The sequence below is a fragment of the Stylophora pistillata genome, chromosome 3, assembly GCF_964205215.1.
Source record: "Stylophora pistillata chromosome 3, jaStyPist1.2, whole genome shotgun sequence".
In the NCBI taxonomy this organism is placed as follows: domain Eukaryota; kingdom Metazoa; phylum Cnidaria; class Anthozoa; order Scleractinia; family Pocilloporidae; genus Stylophora; species Stylophora pistillata.
Window position 1 is genome coordinate 43,550,161 of NC_142521.1, and position 18,929 is coordinate 43,569,089.

At 39.1% G+C, this 18,929-nt stretch overlaps 2 protein-coding genes and 1 pseudogene across 2 annotated transcripts; all 3 read right to left on the reverse strand.

Annotated features, from left to right (window-relative positions):
• Window positions 1-2,226: 2,226 nt before the first annotated feature.
• Window positions 2,227-2,622, reverse strand: LOC148736248 (acyl-coenzyme A thioesterase 5-like). Its single transcript, XM_088753050.1, has one exon. The coding sequence runs from the start codon at window positions 2,620-2,622 to the stop codon at window positions 2,227-2,229; it is 396 nt and encodes a 131-aa protein (XP_088609176.1).
• A 358-nt stretch (window positions 2,623-2,980) lies between these two features.
• Window positions 2,981-9,491, reverse strand: LOC148736249 (bile acid-CoA:amino acid N-acyltransferase-like). Its single transcript, XM_088755173.1, has 2 exons — window positions 8,260-9,491; window positions 2,981-4,557 (listed from the first exon to the last, which is right to left on the reverse strand). Exons 1-2 carry the CDS (start codon window positions 8,741-8,743, stop codon window positions 3,698-3,700), a joined length of 1,344 nt encoding a protein of 447 aa, XP_088611299.1. The 5' UTR covers window positions 8,744-9,491; the 3' UTR covers window positions 2,981-3,697.
• A 1,548-nt stretch (window positions 9,492-11,039) lies between these two features.
• LOC148736250 (bile acid-CoA:amino acid N-acyltransferase-like) lies at window positions 11,040-17,031 on the reverse strand (annotated as a pseudogene).
• Window positions 17,032-18,929: the final 1,898 nt, after the last annotated feature.

Sequence of the window (18,929 nt, forward strand, 5' to 3'; positions counted from 1 at the left end):
TGCCTATGTTTTTGTCGCGTTTGAATGAAACGAGCGGAGGCTGCGAAGAGATAGTGCTTGTCTCTGGATCGTTTTGAAGTAATTTAAAGTTTTTAAGAATGATGGATTTAACTGAGTGGTTGTGAGGGTGAGACATGAGAGTGAATGGAATGCGGTCGGAATCTTCCTTATGCGACGTTTGTATTGCTGAATGTCGATCAATAAGTTGGGCGAGGTGGTAACCCGCTTGAACGACAGAAACAGGGTAACCACGTTTATCGAAAAACTGGCACATTGACTCTGATTTGTGGTGGAAAAAATAAACGCATAAACTGCATAAACGACGAAGTCTTAGAAACTGAGAAAAAGGAAGGGAATTCTTAACGTGGGATGGATGCGAAGACGAATATAACAAGTAATTATGCGATTCTGTAGGTTTGTAATACACACTAGTGCATAAACAGTTGCTTTTTTTCAATTGAAACTTTGATGTCTAAAAAGGATAAATAATTTTCAGAAATTTCCCAGGTATATTTAAGAGCCGGGTGAAACGAATTGACTGCGGTTATGAATTAAGTCAGCTCCTCTCTGGTAGAGGAGGTAGCGCCGATGCAGTCGTCGATGCAGCGACCGTAGAGTTCAGGTTTGAAGCCGTTGTATTGGCTGAAAAATTGGTGTTCGACAAAACCTACAAAAAGATTGGCATAGCTAGGCCCCATTTTGGTGCCCATGGCTACTCCCTTGGTTTGTTTGAAGAAGTTGTCCCCGAATGAAAAACAATTGAGTATGAGCACTAGTTCGGCTAAGTGTAGTAGTGTTTCAGATTTAGGTTCCTTAACAGGAGGTTGATCAAAAAAATGTTTAAGGGCCAGAAGGCCTTCGCCATTAGGAATGACAGTGTAAAGAGACGTAATATCCATGGTGAAAAGAAGTTTATTTTGGCCAAGGAAATTAAAGTCGCGAAAAATTTGAAGAGCGTGTGGGCTGTCTTTAATATATGATGGTAAAGTTTTGACGATGGGAGCCATAATTTTACAATAACTGTTGTGGTAATTCTGTCTGATTACTTTTAGCTAAATTCAGGTTTTGAAATCTGGATATTTTAGACTATGGTGACTTATGAGCATAGACAACTTACCAAAATGACTATTGCGCTTATTGCAAGGGTTCTGTAAATATTTTTAAGGTTTATGGAGAGATCGTTGCTAACTTTCATTTTATCACTTCAGTCAAATAAAATCACTGCCTCAAGTCGCCTTAAGTCGCCTTCAATCGCCTAAAGTCGTAATGTTTTTTCTGCCAGTTTTGCTGGAGTCGCATTAAGTCACCTTAAATCGCCCAAAGTCGCCCAAAGTTACGGCGACTTAATACCCCAGAGTAGGTCTGTTAAGGGAGATTTTTTCTGTCTCACATCTGTCCTACGTCTTTTAGGTTTAGTTTTGTTTAACCTCAATAGTTCCCGTGCATTGCATCAGTAGTTTTTTTTTTAAAATGAAATCATTTTAGATGCTATATTAACTCTCCTCTCCAAAAGAATGTCAAAGCATCATACAACGTTAAATCAATTCATGTGTGGAAACCATGGCAAAATGGGAAATGAGCCATGATGTAAGGGTCTCGTGTTTCAGTTTTAAATTGAGTTTTACTTATAACTGTTTTATCTATGTAACTTCTGCTGTTATTGTAAAATTAGCCCAACGTCTGTCCTACCCTTTTTCAGCGAGAAAGAGAGTTAAGCCTGGGATCACAAAGAGGAGAAAAATGAGCCTCGTCAGGGGAATGAAAAAAGTAAGATAGTTTAGGAGTAGCTTCATTAATGAAAATTGCTCAAACCATCGAAAAATGACACATCTTACATTTCTTTATTCTTTCAAAATCACCTTGCATCACGGAAAGATTTTTTTTAGGTTCTCAGCACGCGATAAATGAGATTGATCCCTGCCCATCTCTTACACAGAATGTTTTTAAAATTCCGACCTACAGGGTACATAGAGGCGATCCACTCAAAAAGAGATTTGTGGTAAAAACCTAAACGATTTATGTCCAACACCGTAGTTACATTTAAGAGATCACGACACGTGCATACACCTGTAAAAATATAAAGCGGAATCCGATTGCTACCCTATTAATTCCTTTTGAGTTCTAATCGATAAAAATACTATTCGAGTCTGGACTAACGGGGTTTTTTTTAACAAAAGTAAAAGGGTTCCACAGATTCTTCTTTTTCTAACAGGAATTCTCTTCACTCTATCCGCCATTTACCCCTTCGCAAACGTTTTGCTTGACAAAGGCTGCGAAGAGCTTGATTCCTGCGGATTTGTGACCATCAAAACAGTTCAGGGCGATGCTGTAAGGTTTAATGACATCAGATTTCATCAGTCGAATTCCTTTCCTCTGCCCTGGTGCTGGGTTCATGCTCCATAACAGTCCCATGGCTGAACCTTCGCTGTAAAATCCACCCACAGACGGGTCACGACAAACATCTACCTGGCCATGTCTATCAGCGATGAAGTGAGCGTGCGACTCAAACACTTGCCTGCTATCACCAACAACTTGTGCTCCTAGTGTAATATTCTGCAGTAATTTGAGTCGAGATGCGTTTATCTTGGTTATAAGAAGATGAGGGAGAAGACGGGAGCGCATATTCAAGAGGGGGGCCTTGTTTGATTTAAAATGAAATACACGCGAAAAAAAATTAACAGTTAAGATTGCATATGGCTACTGCTGCCGCACCTCCGCCATTCCTCCGTTCCATCAATCCATCATTCCATCTAGTAGGGTCACCTCTTGAACTCAAGGTATTGTACTTCGGACCTTGCCCGCTTCCCAATTTAGCGGCTCTTTCGAGCATTTGTCACTGATTGAAATGGTAAAATGCTCTCTTATCGATTATATAGATCAAAATGTTTTTCAAATTTTCCCGGATGTGCAGATCAAACCTATTCAGATATTTCTGCAAGGACGTGCTGGAGATGCAACTGTGATGAGCTGGAGACGAAACTTTAAAATTATTTTGACATGTTTGTCATCTTTAATGGTGTCACAGTCCTTATATCCTGAGACCTACTGGGCGTAACTCGCTGAAATAAACGGCAAAATGCTCTCTCTCTCTTCCCGAACCAAAAACACAAAAAGACATTCTTTAAAGTTTTATGATGCGCCGATCACACCTTTGAACACATTTCTGCAAATAACAGCTTTGTTTTTTCACGCGCCACCCTGAAATGATTGTGAGATGCTTATCGCCATCTGTAATTTTCCAAAATAAACAAAAGGTAGCACCGGAAAATAGTGTGATCACTTAATGCTAATTCCGTGTGAGATTCGAAGCGATCCGATTAATCGTCACGAAGCGTAAATCATTATGCTTCAGTAAAACAGCACCGGTTGATGGCGTGTACTTCACTCCGACCGAGTATCCTAATCTTCAGGGTTATGTTTCTTCACTAGAATGATACCTAACTGAGGAAATATAGGTTGTAAAAGTATGCTGATACATGACTACACCACGATAATATTACTCTAATTAATTTTTTTTTTCTATAACATATTGATGAGACATTCCCATGTAAAAGAGTTGCAACAAGGGCGATTTACTTCCTCGCTTTTGTGTGTGTGTGTGTGTGTTTTGTTATTACCGAGGTTTACGCGTGGAAATATCTGTGAGAGTTGCCAAACAGGAAAGGAAACAAATATGATTGTAAGTTTATGCGTAGGACTATTTGTAAAAGTTCCCAAATACATCGCGAGCATTCATGTATTCTTCACCTTCATTCTCTGTGACTTGCTGGAGATGTTTTCGCAGAAAGTGTAAGATCTTTGGCCAAGAGTCCTCTTGTGCTCTGGCGTGTGCAACAGTCTCCCCTCCCCACGCTAGGTAAGCGTCACCACACCATTCTTTAGTCGGTTTGTTGAAAGAGGAATCACAAAGAGGAGAGTAAGGTGGCTCGATGAGATGTCCAGCTTGGGGATAACGCAGATTAGTGCACAAGTGTTCTTTTCCATTCTCCTTCAAGCGATCAACAATAAACTTTACTGTAAAGTCGGTGGGGATGTTCAAGTCGTCAGTTCCAGAAACCAGCATCACTGGGCAATTGATATTCTCAACTGGTGTTATTGCTGAGTAATTAGAGACTGTTGGATTCATGTAGTCGGTGTCAGTTGGTTGGGCGAAACGCCAGATGCTTCCCTTCTCTGAAGACAACACTTTGCTATTGTTGAGGGGGATCATGTCAGAAACTCTCCCTTTGAATTGGAAAGGATGAAGGTAGGCGATTACCATAGGTGAAATAGCAACAATGGCTTTTATTGCTGCGATTTGATAGCTTGCCATCAACAGCGCAATCCATGACCCATAGCAAATGGTATGCATGCCTATACCATGTGGAAGGACTTTAGGGTGACTTGCAAGCCAGTTAGCAGCTTCTTCAAAGTAATCCAAGTTTATTAAAGACGGAGACAATGGTTGATCTTCATAACCAATGTAGGCTAACGCAAGAGTAGCGAATCCATGAGACGCAAAAAGCGAAGCCTTAAACTCCACTAATCCGCCTGCAGCACCAAGCAGATCTATCACTCCTGCAAAGATAGCATTGACTTATTTAGTTCAAGATATGACAAAGAAGTACAGTGAAATCCCTACTATTATGAGACTGACTGCTTTCAGTGGTAATCATTTGCCAAAGAGAGGCGGCAGAAACTATATGACATGTGCATGGCCCTCGCCAACTTTGGGCAACTCAAAATGTGGGACGAGCGGTAGCAAATTCCTTCATGAGTGGATCGCTAACATTTCTAGAAAGTTGATTTTAGCTGCTTTGTAACCTTGTTGGCCTAAAGTTTATTCCAATATACTTCCTGCCTGGAAATCTGTTCTGGGCAAAGTTCGACTTGCGTCTCAGAAAGAAATTGAAACGCTCAATACAGACCTAGATCTTTTTATGGATCGCTCAGTTTTGTTAAGGATTGCATTCCAAAAGATATTTCCGTTCAATGCGCAATTCAATTGAATTTGCAACCACGAGAAAATGAGACATATTGACGCTGAACAAATCTTAGAACTAAGTTTTAGTTAAGCTAAAAATTAAATTAACGGCTTTCAAAATTTTGTTGTGTTTTCCACGGATGAATCCCATCAATATTATCGAAACCACAAGAGAGCTGAAAGATGATAGTATTTTAAATACTTCTAGTTTTTTCATGCAGGACTGATTCAAGTTAGGTGAGAGAAATTCATTTAGTTTTAATAGGGCTCAATTGGTAGACAATCAGGCAATAACTTCTGAAAGTTTGAGGCTGAAGTCGAATAGAGTACCAAAATCCACATCAACTTTAGACTTCACCTCGTTCGCAAAGCCTGAACTCAATCAGCATCCATGTAAACCACAAGAATACAAATTGACGTCAGTGTGTTGATCAGTTTGTCGGACAAATCTTCTTACTTCAAGGTTTTCAACTTTTCGATGCTGTACTCTTTAGGAAGCTTCTTAACCAAACTAAATGGCATCATGATTGGTGTCTACAGACGTGATCGAATTGTCCTCAATTATTGTTCAAATAAAGCCTCTCAAGAAACAGACAAGTTAAGTAATAAAACGTTCGCGACTACTGACTTTAATACTTTGGAATTTTCATCTAAAAATTGATTTTCTGTTCATCGGATATGATTTATTTGGATTGATCCACAGTAAAATAGACGATGTGTAATTCTTTTTCCCAGGCAATAATTAATATCTTTAATCGTGATCAATTCATCAAATCAAAATAATAAAGATGCAATGCATTTGCTTCATTCGATCAATCTCTTTCGCGCTACATTGATTGCATATTTCAATGATTTATTTTAGTACTCCAATGATGCAAGAATGATTCCAATGTTCTATGTAATTAGGAAAATCCACTCGTCGCAATTTTTTCAAAACCTGAAGTTTTGTAAAATCTGTGTACGAGTCTCATCCAGAAACTATGTTACTAACTCACACACTTCTAACAAAACTGTCATATTGCAATTTTTGTCGTAAACAAAACTTTCACTTTCCCTCGCCCATGACCTCTATAAACCACAGCTATAGGAGTTTTACGTCAATGATAAACTTTACATCATGTACAACAATGTACTTAAGCGGCCGCAAGAAAAGACTGTAATTACATTCATCTCAAGCTTTTGCTAATTACCTTTTAATGCTGACTAAAATAAACTGACGCGGACACAGGTCATATGAAATTTATTTGTATCTATTTCGTTGGGTTGGATAATGTCATATGACGTCAATGATAGTCTATTATAAACTATTACCAGAGTCTTTAGCACATCTTAACAGTAAACACTAGTCTTAAGGGACATTATTTCTGTCTCGCGTCTTTCACCCCGGCAGGTTTATTTCTGTTTTACCTCGATATTGACCCTTGCATTGCATCAATAGTTTTTAAGAATGGAATATTTTTAGATGCTGAATTGACTCTCCTTTCCAACAAAATGCCAAAGCATCAGAAAATGTAAAATCAATTGATGTGCGCCATCATGGCGAAATGGGAAATGAGCCATGATGTAAGGGTCTCTTTTCTTCAATTAATTTTTCCTTCAAAGTGTTTTTTTCATGTAACTTCATGTCTACTGACACAGGTCATCGATTATATTTCTTTCTTAAAAAAAATTAAAGTAACTGAAGGCTACTGCATTTCTGGAAAACCTTCTAGGTATTTTGTTGAGATCAGTTTTATCTTAAATTAAATTAATATGACTAGTTTCTTCCTTCCATATTCTCGGTTCACCATAAGCATTTTGAGTTTGACTATAAAGAGACTTTGTATTCACTACTCTTTGCTTTCAAAATATCCTCTTTGCGACACTTAAAAAGCGTGCCTATTCTCCGATCCCTTCGTTTGGGAACGTTAACGAACACCGTTTGAGTTTGACAGATATTAAAACACCAGAAAAATTTCGAAGTTAAACAAATTTTTGTGTAGTATGCAAGGAATGCTCGTAAGGCTTCTAAAATAAGCATTCTATTTTAGAGCTTTGATTCTTTTTAAAAACATATAGATATCCATTTCGTTGGATTGGGTATTCTGATATGACGTCAATGATAGTTTATTATAAACAATTACCAGGGGCTACAGTACATCTAAACAGTAAACGCTATTGTGAAGAGAAATTATTTGTCTCGCGTCTTTCACCCTGGATGGTTCATTTCTGTTTTACCTCAATAGTAGCCCTTGCAATACATCAATAATTTTCAATGATAAAATACTTTTAGAAGGGTCTCACTTCTTTTAATTGATTTTTCCTTCAAATTGTTTTATTTACGTAACTTCATGTTTGCTATTATTGCATATTTCGAAATTAGTCCTGTGTGTGCTACTCTTTTTCAGGGTGAGAGAGAATTTCTCTTAGGAGGGTTAAGCCTGGAATTGCAAAGAGAATAAAAACGAGCCTTCCCAGGAGACTGAGACAACTAAGATAGTCTAGGTATACCCTCATTAATGAAAATTGTTCAACCATTGAAAAAACATCTTACATCTCTTTATTCTTTCAAGATCAGCTGGCAGACAAACGTTTGCAGCGCGCAATGAATGAAATTAATCACAGCTGAGTTGTTCAAATAGCAGAGCACAAAATATTTTCAAAATTCCAACCATTCAAAAAGTGATTCGTGGTAAAAATCTAAATGTCCAACAGGTCAAGACATATGCTTACACCTGTAAAATTATAAAGCAGATTCTGGTTGCTACTCAGAAATTCCTTTTCAATTTTAATCGATCAATTTCTATTCTTGTCTTGACTAACAAGGTTTTTTCTAACACAACGAATATCGGAAATTCATATATCTGAACTGCGGTTATAGAAACGTATTTGTACACGATCCTTACAGTAAAGAGCACCCTTTAACCAATAGTGAAATTCAGACCTGAAAAAATTCGGTTCTGTCCTGGTGTACCGGTTCACAAGGGAATTACCATTGTTCTTTCTTTGTTTAGGAGTCATCGGTTAGCTATTGTGTATTGTTTGGTCTTTTGTATTGGCTCTTGTGAACCGGTACACGAGGACAGAACCAAAAATTCAGGCCTGTACGGGATTCAAATCACTGACCCCAGCGATACAGTGCAACGCTCTACCAATTTGAGCTAACAAGCCAACTGGGAGCAGGTCACCAAATTAATTCGTCATAAACCCGTAAGATGATGAATCAAACACAACGAATATATGAAATTCATATATCTGAACTACGGTTACAGAAACGTATTTGTTGTTTAGATAAACGTCAAACTTTTGCTACTCACCAGGAAAAGCTCCATCACCCGGAGGAAGAAAAAGAGTTCCACGGAGTCTTCCTTCTCTTACAGGAATTCTCTTCACTCCATCCGCCATGTAACCCTTCTCAAACGTTTTTCTTGACAAAGGCTGCGAAGAGCTTGATTCCTGCGGATTTATGTGACCATCAAAACAGTTCAGGGCGATATTGTAAGATTTAGTGACATCAGATTTCATCAGTCGAATTCCTTTCCTCTGACCAGGTGCAGGTTTCATGCTCCATAACAGTCCCATGGCTGAAACTCCGCTGTAAGATCCACCCACAGACGGGTCACGACAAACATCAACCTGGCCATGTTTATCAGCGATGAAGTGAGCGTGCGACTCAAACACTTGCCCGCTGTCACCAACAACTCGTGCTCCTAGTGTAATCTTCTGTAGTGATTTTAGTCGAGATACGTTTATCTTAGTTATTTTGTCGATTAGTGAGAATTTCGGCCACAAGGTAAGCATCTTCTTTGAACTTAAGGACAGAATTGCATGAAATGCTCTGAGTCTACGACCTTTGAATGAAATGATTTCTCCTCCATTGTTCTTGTTGATTTTATTCCTTTGGCTTCATAAATCATCAACAATGACGTGTTTTCAATCCATTGTTTCGGAAAGGGCGGGTAGTAAATTAATTCGAAAAAGAACTAATGAGTATAATGTTATGTAGATAGGCAGATCTGGAACAGAGAATGATAACCAAACCGTAAAAATTCCGACATGTCGCGTCACTCAGAACTTATCATGAGGGGATCCAAATGTCTAAACTAGCACTTGATTTAGTGACATCAGATTTTATCAGTCGAATTCCTTTTCTCTGACCAGGTGCAGGAGCGAGTCCAAAATAGGGTGCTTAATATAATTTACCCCAAGGCTGAGTCATATGCTTATGCCTTCAGCTAGGTAAATTAAATAGGTTAGGTGACAGAATAGTAGACCTGTGCTATAAATACATGGCAAAAGTGAAGTCCCCCAGTCACCCGCTACACCATCTGCTCCCCAGCCCACTCCTGCACCCATCTAACTCCACTTAAGGCAGAAAACACAAAAGTACTATCTCTTCCGAAACATTCAGATATGTAGGACAAAGAGAATGGAGGACTTTTTCACATTTAAATATTTTAAATGACTCAATTGTTATTATCATTGTCATAGTCGTAAGTTTTAGTTTTTAGATCATGGTTGTCTTGAGATTGTAAAATACACTCAATAATTCAGGTCTTTTGCTGCTAGGGAGTTTAATAAACTAGCCATTTTTTTAATAAAAAATTTAATTTGTTTTGCTCCGGTGTGTAATTCATCGCAGAAAAGGCATGAAGGGCGTTGCCCACAGAAAAAATGTATGCAAATTTGGCTGATCCCATTGTTTACCGAAAGTACACGAAATATTTGTTCCGCCGGATGAACTTGTATTTGATGTATTTGCTGCTGATAGAGCTTGCTTGGAGTTGACAGCGGTACTACCTTCCAGAGTTAGGACATACTAATACTACATTTGGTAGCGCGTTTGTAAATTGGAATGCTAGCAGTTCTGGGCCTAGCTGGGCAAAGTAATCCACAGCTAACTACGGGTAACGTTATCTAGCGAATAAGTGTTAGCAAAACGTACTGCGCTATCCACTAGATCAGACAGAAGTTTGTCCAGTGGATAGCTTTATCCAACCTTCAAACAACCGCGGCCTGATGAAAAACTTCACTGTGTTTGATTCGTTTCTACTCAGCTCGTGAGTGAGCGTAATTCCAAAAATCTTGTAATCTGACTGGTTCCTAGAGTAGGTGGCATTCGACTATCCAGCCCGCTCATAGCTGGCAGTAACCGTTGCGTAATCACTTACATCATTGCTTTGCCACAATTTCTGTTTATTCTATATGCATATGCTGTTTTGAGGGCTTCCCAATTTAGCGGCTCTTTCGAGCATTTGTCCCTGATTGAAATGATAAAATGCTCTCTTATCAATCATACATATCAAAATGTTTTTCAAAGTTTCCAGGATGTACAGATCAAACCTATTCAGATATTTCTGCAAGGACGTGCTGGAGATGCAACTGTGACGAGCTGGAGACGCAACTGTAAATTATTTTGACATGTTTGTCATCTTTTATAGTGTCACAGTCCTTATATCCTGAGACCTACTGGGCGTAATTCGCTGAATTAAACGGCAAAATGCTCTCTCTTTCCGAAATAAAAACATTAAAAAGACCTTCAAATTTTAATGATGCGCCGATCACACCTTTGAAGACACTTCTACAAGTAACAGCTTTGTTTTTCCACGCGCCACCCTAAAATGACTGAGATGCTTATTGCCATCTGTAGTTTTCCAAAATAAACAAAAAGTAGCACAAGAAAACAGTGTCATCACTTAATGCTAATTCCGAGTAACATTGGAAGCGATCCGATTAATCGTCACGAAGCGTTCAACGGCCGCAGATGTTGTGAAACCCATAGGAGCCAAGAGAGAGGAAAATCAGTTATAACTCAGACAACATTATGGCTTCGCTTTCACAGGAGCCGAAACAGTAGCCATAAAAAAAAATAACAACATAATTTTAGCGATATGCGCTAGCTTCCAGTCATTTCCTAGCAAACTACTTACTTTGTAAATCCCTTGACTTTTGCCTCACGTAGTTTCCAGTCTTTCTCTACCGGGGTCAATTTTAAGAAGGCTTCGAAAATAGAGCTAAATTTTTGTGGTCATAAATATGCTTACTTTGTCTTCTCAATCTCCTCTCATAGACAAGATAACTAAGATAAATGTATTACTACTTGAATCATTGCAGAAGCCTTACACTAGAGGTACGAGTTGTTGGAGACAGCGGCCAAGTGTTCGAGTCGCACGCTCACTTCATCGTTGATAAACGTGGCCGAATTGATGTTTGTCGTGACCCTTCTGTGGGTTGGATCTTACAGCGGTGTTTCAGCCATGGGACTATTATGGAGCATCAAAAGAGCACCAGGGCAGAGAAAAGCAATTCAACTGATGAAATCTTATGCCACTAAACCTTACAACGTCGTCCTGAACTGACGGTCATATAAATCCGCAGGAATCAAACTATTAGCAGCCTTAACTTTGCCAAGGGAAACCTATGAGAAAGGGTACATGGCAGATAAAGTGAACAGAATTCAAGTGAGAGAAAGTAACATTCGTGCAACTCTTTTTCTTCCTCCAGGCCACGGACCCTTTTCCGATAAGTGGCGAATTACTGATATCAAAAAAACAAACAAACAAACAAAAAAACAGAAAACTATAGACTGTTTTGTCAAGCAACACAGTTTTTACTTTTCCCTTGCGTGACGACATCGAACAAAGGAAGTTACTCAAATATTATGTGAATATTCTTGAAAAGAAGCTGAGTAGAATTCAAATCATTATGCTTCAGTAAAGCAGCACCGGCTGATGGCGTGTACTTCACTCCGACCGAGTATCCTAATCTTCAGGGTTATGTTTCTTCTCTAGAATGATACCTAACTGAGGAAACATCGGTTATAAAAGTATGTTGAAACATAAATGTCTACACAACGATAATTTTACTCTGATTAATGTATTTATCTATAACATATTGATAAGACATTCGCATGTAAAAGAGTTGCAACAAGTGCGATTTATTTCCTCGCTTTTTTTTTCTGTTTTGTTATTACCGAGGTTTACGCGTGGAAATATCTGTGAGAGTTGCCAAACAGGAGAGGAAACAAGCATGATTGAAATTTTACGCGTAGGACTATTTATAAAACTTCCCAAATACATAGCGAATATTCATGTATTCTTAATCCTCACTCCCTTTGTCTTGCTGAAGATGTTTTTGCAGAAAGTGTAAGATCTTTGGCCAAGAGTCCTCTTGTGCTCTGGCATGTACACCAGTCTCCCCTCCCCACGCTAGGTAAGCGTCACCACACCATTCTTTAGTCGATTTGTTGAAAGAGGAATCACAAAGGGGAGAGTAAGGTGGCTCGATGAGATGTCCAGCTTGGGGATAACGCAGGCTAGTGCACATTAAGTGTTCTTTTCCATTCTTCTTCAAGCGATCAACAATAAACTTTACTGTAAAGTCGGTGGGGATGTTCAAGTCCTCAGTTCCAGAAACCAGCATCACTGGGCAATTAATGTTCTCAACTGGTGTTATTGCTGAGTAATTAGAGACTGTTGGATTCGTGTTGTCGATGCCAGTTGGTTGAGCGAAACGCCAGATGCTTCCCTTCTCTGAAGACAACACTTTGCTATTGTTGAGGGGGATCATGTCAGAGACTCTCCCTTTGAATTGGAAAGGGTGAAGGTAGGCGATTACCAGAGGTGAAATAGCAACAATGGCCTTTATTGCTGCGATTTGATAGCGTGCCATCAACAGCGCAATCCATGACCCATAGAAAATGGTATGCATGCCTATACCATGTGGAAGGACTTAAGGGTGACATACAAGCCAGTTAGCAGCTTCTTCAAAGTAATCCAAGTTTATTGAAGATAAACTGCACCAACAATGTTTGGGAGATCAGAAACATCTTGAAATGTCTCTATACAAACCCGGGTTTCCGCTTCTGTAATGGGGATATTTATGTAGACATTCCTCAGGTTGAAAAGGGCCTCCACAACGTTTTGGACTGCTTCTAGAACAGTCGCTCTTCCAACATTGAAATTTGGCCCAATTCTTTCATAACTGTTCCCGTGCGCCAGACGATACAAACCAAGTGCGAGTACTTTTTCTGGAGCGATGCAGTCACGCAATCTTGTTTTTTCGCGCGTTACGGCAGGTCGCAAGACATTCAACCATATCAAAGGTACGACGATTCATTCGCAGTTGTTTGCGGAAATACTCTTCGGGAATTCTTCGGTCATTGAAGTGGATCTCGAACCAAGACTGGTTTGGTCTTGGAAGTTTCCAAAAGTAGGGGTTGTGTCGACGTGCCCGGCGTCTCTGTCTTCTACAGTGTTCAACCATTAAAAGGGCTGCTTGGTTTAGAAGAAATTGATGCCGTAAAAACAAGCACATCATAAGCAGCGTTTCTTCTGCGATCTGGGCGAGATTTAGAAGCACGAAACATGCGACTAGTAAGAGAATTTGAATGCGATCCATTATCCCGCCAAAATGTTCGATGTTTTGGCGCGTGCAAAATTAAAAGTTTAAATTATAATCATTGCTGTTAAGGTGTTGACAGAATTTGCCCGCTTTGAAAATTTGAATGCGGACACCGCATACAAGACAAAAATTTGTCCTGACAAAATTTGTCCTTCGATTTTGTCGGAACAATTCTAGTTTTGTCCGCTAATGCGGATAGGCCCTTTAATGGTTTCTTAAACTTCTGAAAAACCTTATTTATAGTAACCGATTACATCATGAGATAGAATAAATACATGAAGTTCATATATTTTGAACTGCGGTATTAGATACGTATGATGCACGATCCTCGCAGTAGATAGCGCTATTTATGCAATAGCGAAAATCAGACCTGAAAAAAATCAGGCCTGTACGGGACTCGAACCACTGACCTCTGCGATACTAGTGCAGCGCTCTACCAATTGAGCTAACAAGCCAACTGGGAGCAGGCCGTTAAGTTGGTTCGTAATAAACCCGTGAAAGTGATAAATGAGATAGAATAAATATATGAAGTTCATATATTTTGAACTGCGGTATTAGATACGTATGATGTACGATCCTCGCAGTAGATAGCGCTATTTATGCAATAGCGAAAATCAGACCTGAAAAAAATCAGGCCTGTACGGGACTCGAACCACTGACCTCTGCGATACTAGTGCAGCGCTCTACCAATTGAGCTAACAAGCCAACTGGGAGCAGGCCGTTAAGTTGATTCGTAATAAACCCGTGAAAGTGATAAATGAGATAGAATAAGTATATGAATAAATATATCTCATTTATCACTTTCACGGGTTTAATATGGAGAAGTCTCTAGCAGAACTTATAAAAATAGCGATGCGGTAAATCAATGTTCTTAATTGTTCCCTTGATTTCTGGTTACTTCGTTACAGCTTTCATTCGGAGTAAACTGCCGACTACGGCTTGCTGGTTTCGGGAGAAAGAGAAAGGTGTGAAGGCAATTCAACCTGCTGTATGTCGAATGCGATTCCGGTACCACAGGTAAATTATTCCCAGTATTAATTCTTCGCCCCTTGAGGCGTTAAATTTGATCGTTGAGTCAAAATCTCTGCCCCTTGAGATAGATTATTGGACCATTGAGTAACATTTGCCTGTTGAGGCGAAAGAAAACTTGTAATCATAGATTCAAAATGTGGATTGCTCGGTGAAGCTAACCATTCAACAAAATGTGGATCGTTCCTCGAAACTAACCATTCAACTGTAAACTCAAATGACTGTTTGCGGGAAAGATTTTCATAGAACCCCATACATTAATTATACATTCCATTTCATAAAGACAAAATATAAAGGTTTCTTCGCAACTCTCTATGCAAAATTAATGTCTGGGGTTATATGGAAATCTTGCCCTGTTTGGGCTTTGAGACAAATTCTGAGACGAATTCACTCATTGAGAACATCCATTCGACCGTTTAGTCCAATTGTTTTAAACCTTTGAGTAAAAAGAAAACTTCTCGAGCACAACATGAAGTTGTCGTTTGCCCAATGACGTTAAACATTCTTCAAAGTGTGTTGGTCTTGCCGAAAGGTGTTTCGCGAGCTTTGAAGGACAAAAGCTTGATTGTGATATTTACAACATAAAATATGGAGAGCGCCGACAAGGGTTGATCAATACGAATAACACCCTTTATCCTTGTCTTTCCTTTTGTTCAACATTGATGAATACTTTCACAACTTACAAGCAATTACAAAATGGAAAAGCTACACCAACCCCTATTATACCGTTTATTTCAAATCGTATTATCAGTATTTTCTTCAAGCTCTGGCGCCAGCACCCACTTTCACATGGAAACTTCTAGTTATAAACTATTACCAGAGGCTACGGCGCATCTAAACAATAAACACTAGTGTTAATGGAGATTTCTTTCTGTCTTACGTCTTTCACCCTAGAGGGTTTATTCTTATTTTTACTTCAATAGTAACCCCTGCATTGCATCAATAGTTTTAAGGATACCCCATTTTTATATGCTATATTAACTATCCTTTCCAACAGAATGCCAAAGCCGATCAGACAACGCAAGTTCAAATGATGTGCAAACAACATGGCGAAATGGGAAATGAGCCATGATGTAAAGGTCTCGTTTCTTTTCATTGATTTTTCCTTAAACTGCTTTCGTTACGTAACTTCGTGTTTCCTGTTATTGCATAATGCGAAATTAGCCCTAAGTCTGTGCTACTCAGTTTGAGCGAGAGAGAGAATTTCTCTTCTGAGGGCTAAGCCTGGACTTGCAAAGAGAATAAAAATGAGCCTTCCTAGAAGACTGAAACAACTAAGATAGTCTAGGAATATCCTCATTAATGAAAATTTTTCAAACTATTGAAAAAAACATCTTACATCGCTTTATTCTTTCAAGATCAGCTGTTAGACAAACGTTTGCAGCGCACAATGAATGAAATTAATCTCTGCTGATTTTTTGAAATAGCAGAGCACAGAATATTTTAAAAATTTCAACCTGAAGGATTACACAGATGCGATCAGTTAAAAAATTGTTTCGCGGTAAAAACCCTAACGATTTGCGTCCAACACCGTAGTCACATTTAAGAGATCACGACATATGCGTACACCTGTAAAACTACAAAACGGATTGCGGTTGCTATTCAGTCAATTCCTTTTGAATTCTAATCGATAAAACACTATTCTAGTCTTGACCAGTCGAGTTTTTTTTAGATAAACGTCAAACTTTCGCTACTCACCGGGAAAAGGTCCATCACCTGGTGGAAGAAAAAGAGTCCCGCGGATTCTTTCTTCTTTCACAGGAATTCTTTTCACTTCATTCGCCATGTACCCCTTCTCAAACGTTTTACTTGATAAAGGCTGTGAAGAGCTTGATTCCTGCGGGTCTATGTGACCATCAAAACAGTTCAGAGCGACATTATAAGGTTTAGTGACATCAGATTTCATCAGTCGAATTCCTTTTCTCTGACCCGGTGCAGGTATCATGCTCCATAACAGTCCCATGGCTGAGACTCCATTGTAAGATCCACCCACAGACGGATCACGACAAACATCAACCTGGCCATGTTTATCAGCGATGAAGTGAGCGTGCGACTCAAACACTTGCCCGCTGTCTCCAACAACTCGTGCCCCTAGTGTAATCTTCTGCAGTGATTTGAGTCGAAATACTTTTATCTTGGTTATTTTGTCGATGAGTGAGAATTTCGGCCACAAGGTAAGCATCTTCTTTGAAATTAAGGACAGAATTGCTGGAGATGCTCCGAGTCCACGACCTTTGATTAAAATGATTTCTCTTACATCCTTCTTGTTTACATTATCCAATTTGGCTTTTCGGCATGATTCATTAACATGCAGTGATGTGTTTTCAAGCAATTGGCCAGAATTAGACTGCGAATAATCAGTCTCAACATCCAATTCACATCGAATTGATTCTGTCAGAAGCTTCCAGGTGATCTGTGACGTCATTGCCATCAACCAACGCGTGCATCAAGTTAATCTGTTTTTATGGCAGCCGGTCGGCGTGATGCGAGGTCGATGTAGCTAACTACTTTCGCACTTTAACAAGTGAGAAGACTTGTCATGGGCAGTTTGAACAATGCAGCTACTGCCGTGAGAAACTCCGTGTCTGCGTGGTTAAATACTTTGACAGCTTTTCGCGATGAACATTGCAGACAATCCAAACGTAAGCTCGATGTACTCATGCATTGTATGAAGTTTGCTTTTTTATTTCTTACTTCTGCTTACTTATGTACTGGATCGGGCATTCTCTTTATCAACTGTAAATGTTATTCGTATTAAAGCTGCCTTGTTTCTGGGAATGGTGTGTTTGTGTTGATTTTATTTTTTATATGTGCTGATTTTATAGAAGTTTTGATCGAGCCTTCGTTGCTCTCTCGAAGTCAGTTCCATTATCGCGGGCTTTTTGACGCGGCGATATTCAGCATTTAAAGTACTTTTAAATATGTATTGTTTCTTTTGCCGGCTAATTGTTTTTATTGTGATTTTTATTGTTTGTTTGGATGTCTTATCGAGCAAAGGAAAATGTGCTTCATGCCGAGTCAGTAATTCGACTTAATTGCCTATTTTAAAATTGTGCTAAGTTTTAGAAAAACAAAAAGAATTTAAACGAACATCTTCGTCTTTATCCGGAGGACAAACTGGATGGCTTGTCAACCTCTCGGAAACGGGTTTCATCAAGACAATGCACAGAAGAATTTCTAGACGACGAGAGTAATCCTTTTTCCAGGAAGCAAAGGGCAAGTGAAGCGCTGAACTGTCTGAACGATGAAGAACTTGTGGATTTAGTTTTACCAAAGATTGCAAAAATTGTGTCACCTGTGGACTTTTTACTGCAAGGAACTGATGGAAATCATGATTTTCACAGCAAATTATGCAAGTTCAGAGATGAACTTTTCCTGCGCTACCCAAAACTTTAAGCACTGTTTTGTCCAGAGCCCTCACCAAGCACTGGCTTCTATAACCAGAGGCAAGTGTTCACTGAAATAGTTCAAAAGAACAAACATAATTCTTGCAACTGGCTCCTTGAAATTGACAATAGACCACTTTCATAAATGGCTGCTGGATTGGTATTCTTTTGTTTAAATTTAAATTAGCCCTCCTGGCCTCGCTAGAGATAATGTATTCTTTTGAATTTTGTACTGGAGAACGAGGCCAGAAGGGCTAATTTAAATTTAAACTAAAGAATATTAATCCAGCAGCCATTTATGAAAGAGGTCTATGGTTTTCTTTTCAAGGATGTCGTTATGCCTTGTGTTTTTAAAAACCAGCACTCTGCATTTTTAGAATTTTCTTGTGGAATTGTTGGGTCCCTTGCGATTGGACGAAAGGAAACACAAGATGCACTAAGAAACACGTGGGCAAAAAATTGGAAGTGGCCATTGGCATCAATCCAATTTTAAGTAAAGATGAGATTTTTGGTAATCTGAATGACACCCGCCAAGAATTACTGAAACAAATCGGTCTAGAATTTAATGAATTTGGAGAAGTGGTTGTAGGCCATGTTGACATTGAAAAGTACATTTCATTGTTTCTTGCCCAACCTGGAACTCAGAGTGTAATAAATACACCCAACAATTATCTGATTCTAATGGATTACAAAGATGGTTTTCCATGGCTTAAATGGTCTCATCATTTTACCGCAGAAACCAGTGTAAGAGTGAAACTAGTTGAGCCTTACAATTTACTTAGCACAGTTTTGACTGTTGCCCTTTGGTTGGGGAATGATGACTATGAGACAACAAAAAAGTGGTCATGCTGTTTATAATCAGCTTCAAGAGCTAAAAACAATTAAACATCCACTGACTAGGCAAGAAATAAAAATTATTAGTCTAAGACACACTTGTGGGGATGGTGAGGAAAGGAGGTTATCTACTGGCAGTTCATCTGCCAGATCTACTTATCCAATCCCAGAAGCCCCAGAGTCAACTGGGTGACATGAAGATCATCTGTCCAGAACCAGTTTGGACAGTGTTAGATGCAGAGAGTTGCCAAAAAAAAATTTGAGAATGAACTATGTAGAAAAGCCCCCACTAAAGAAAAGCGCATAGAGTTTGCATAACAAAATCTTGGCAACAC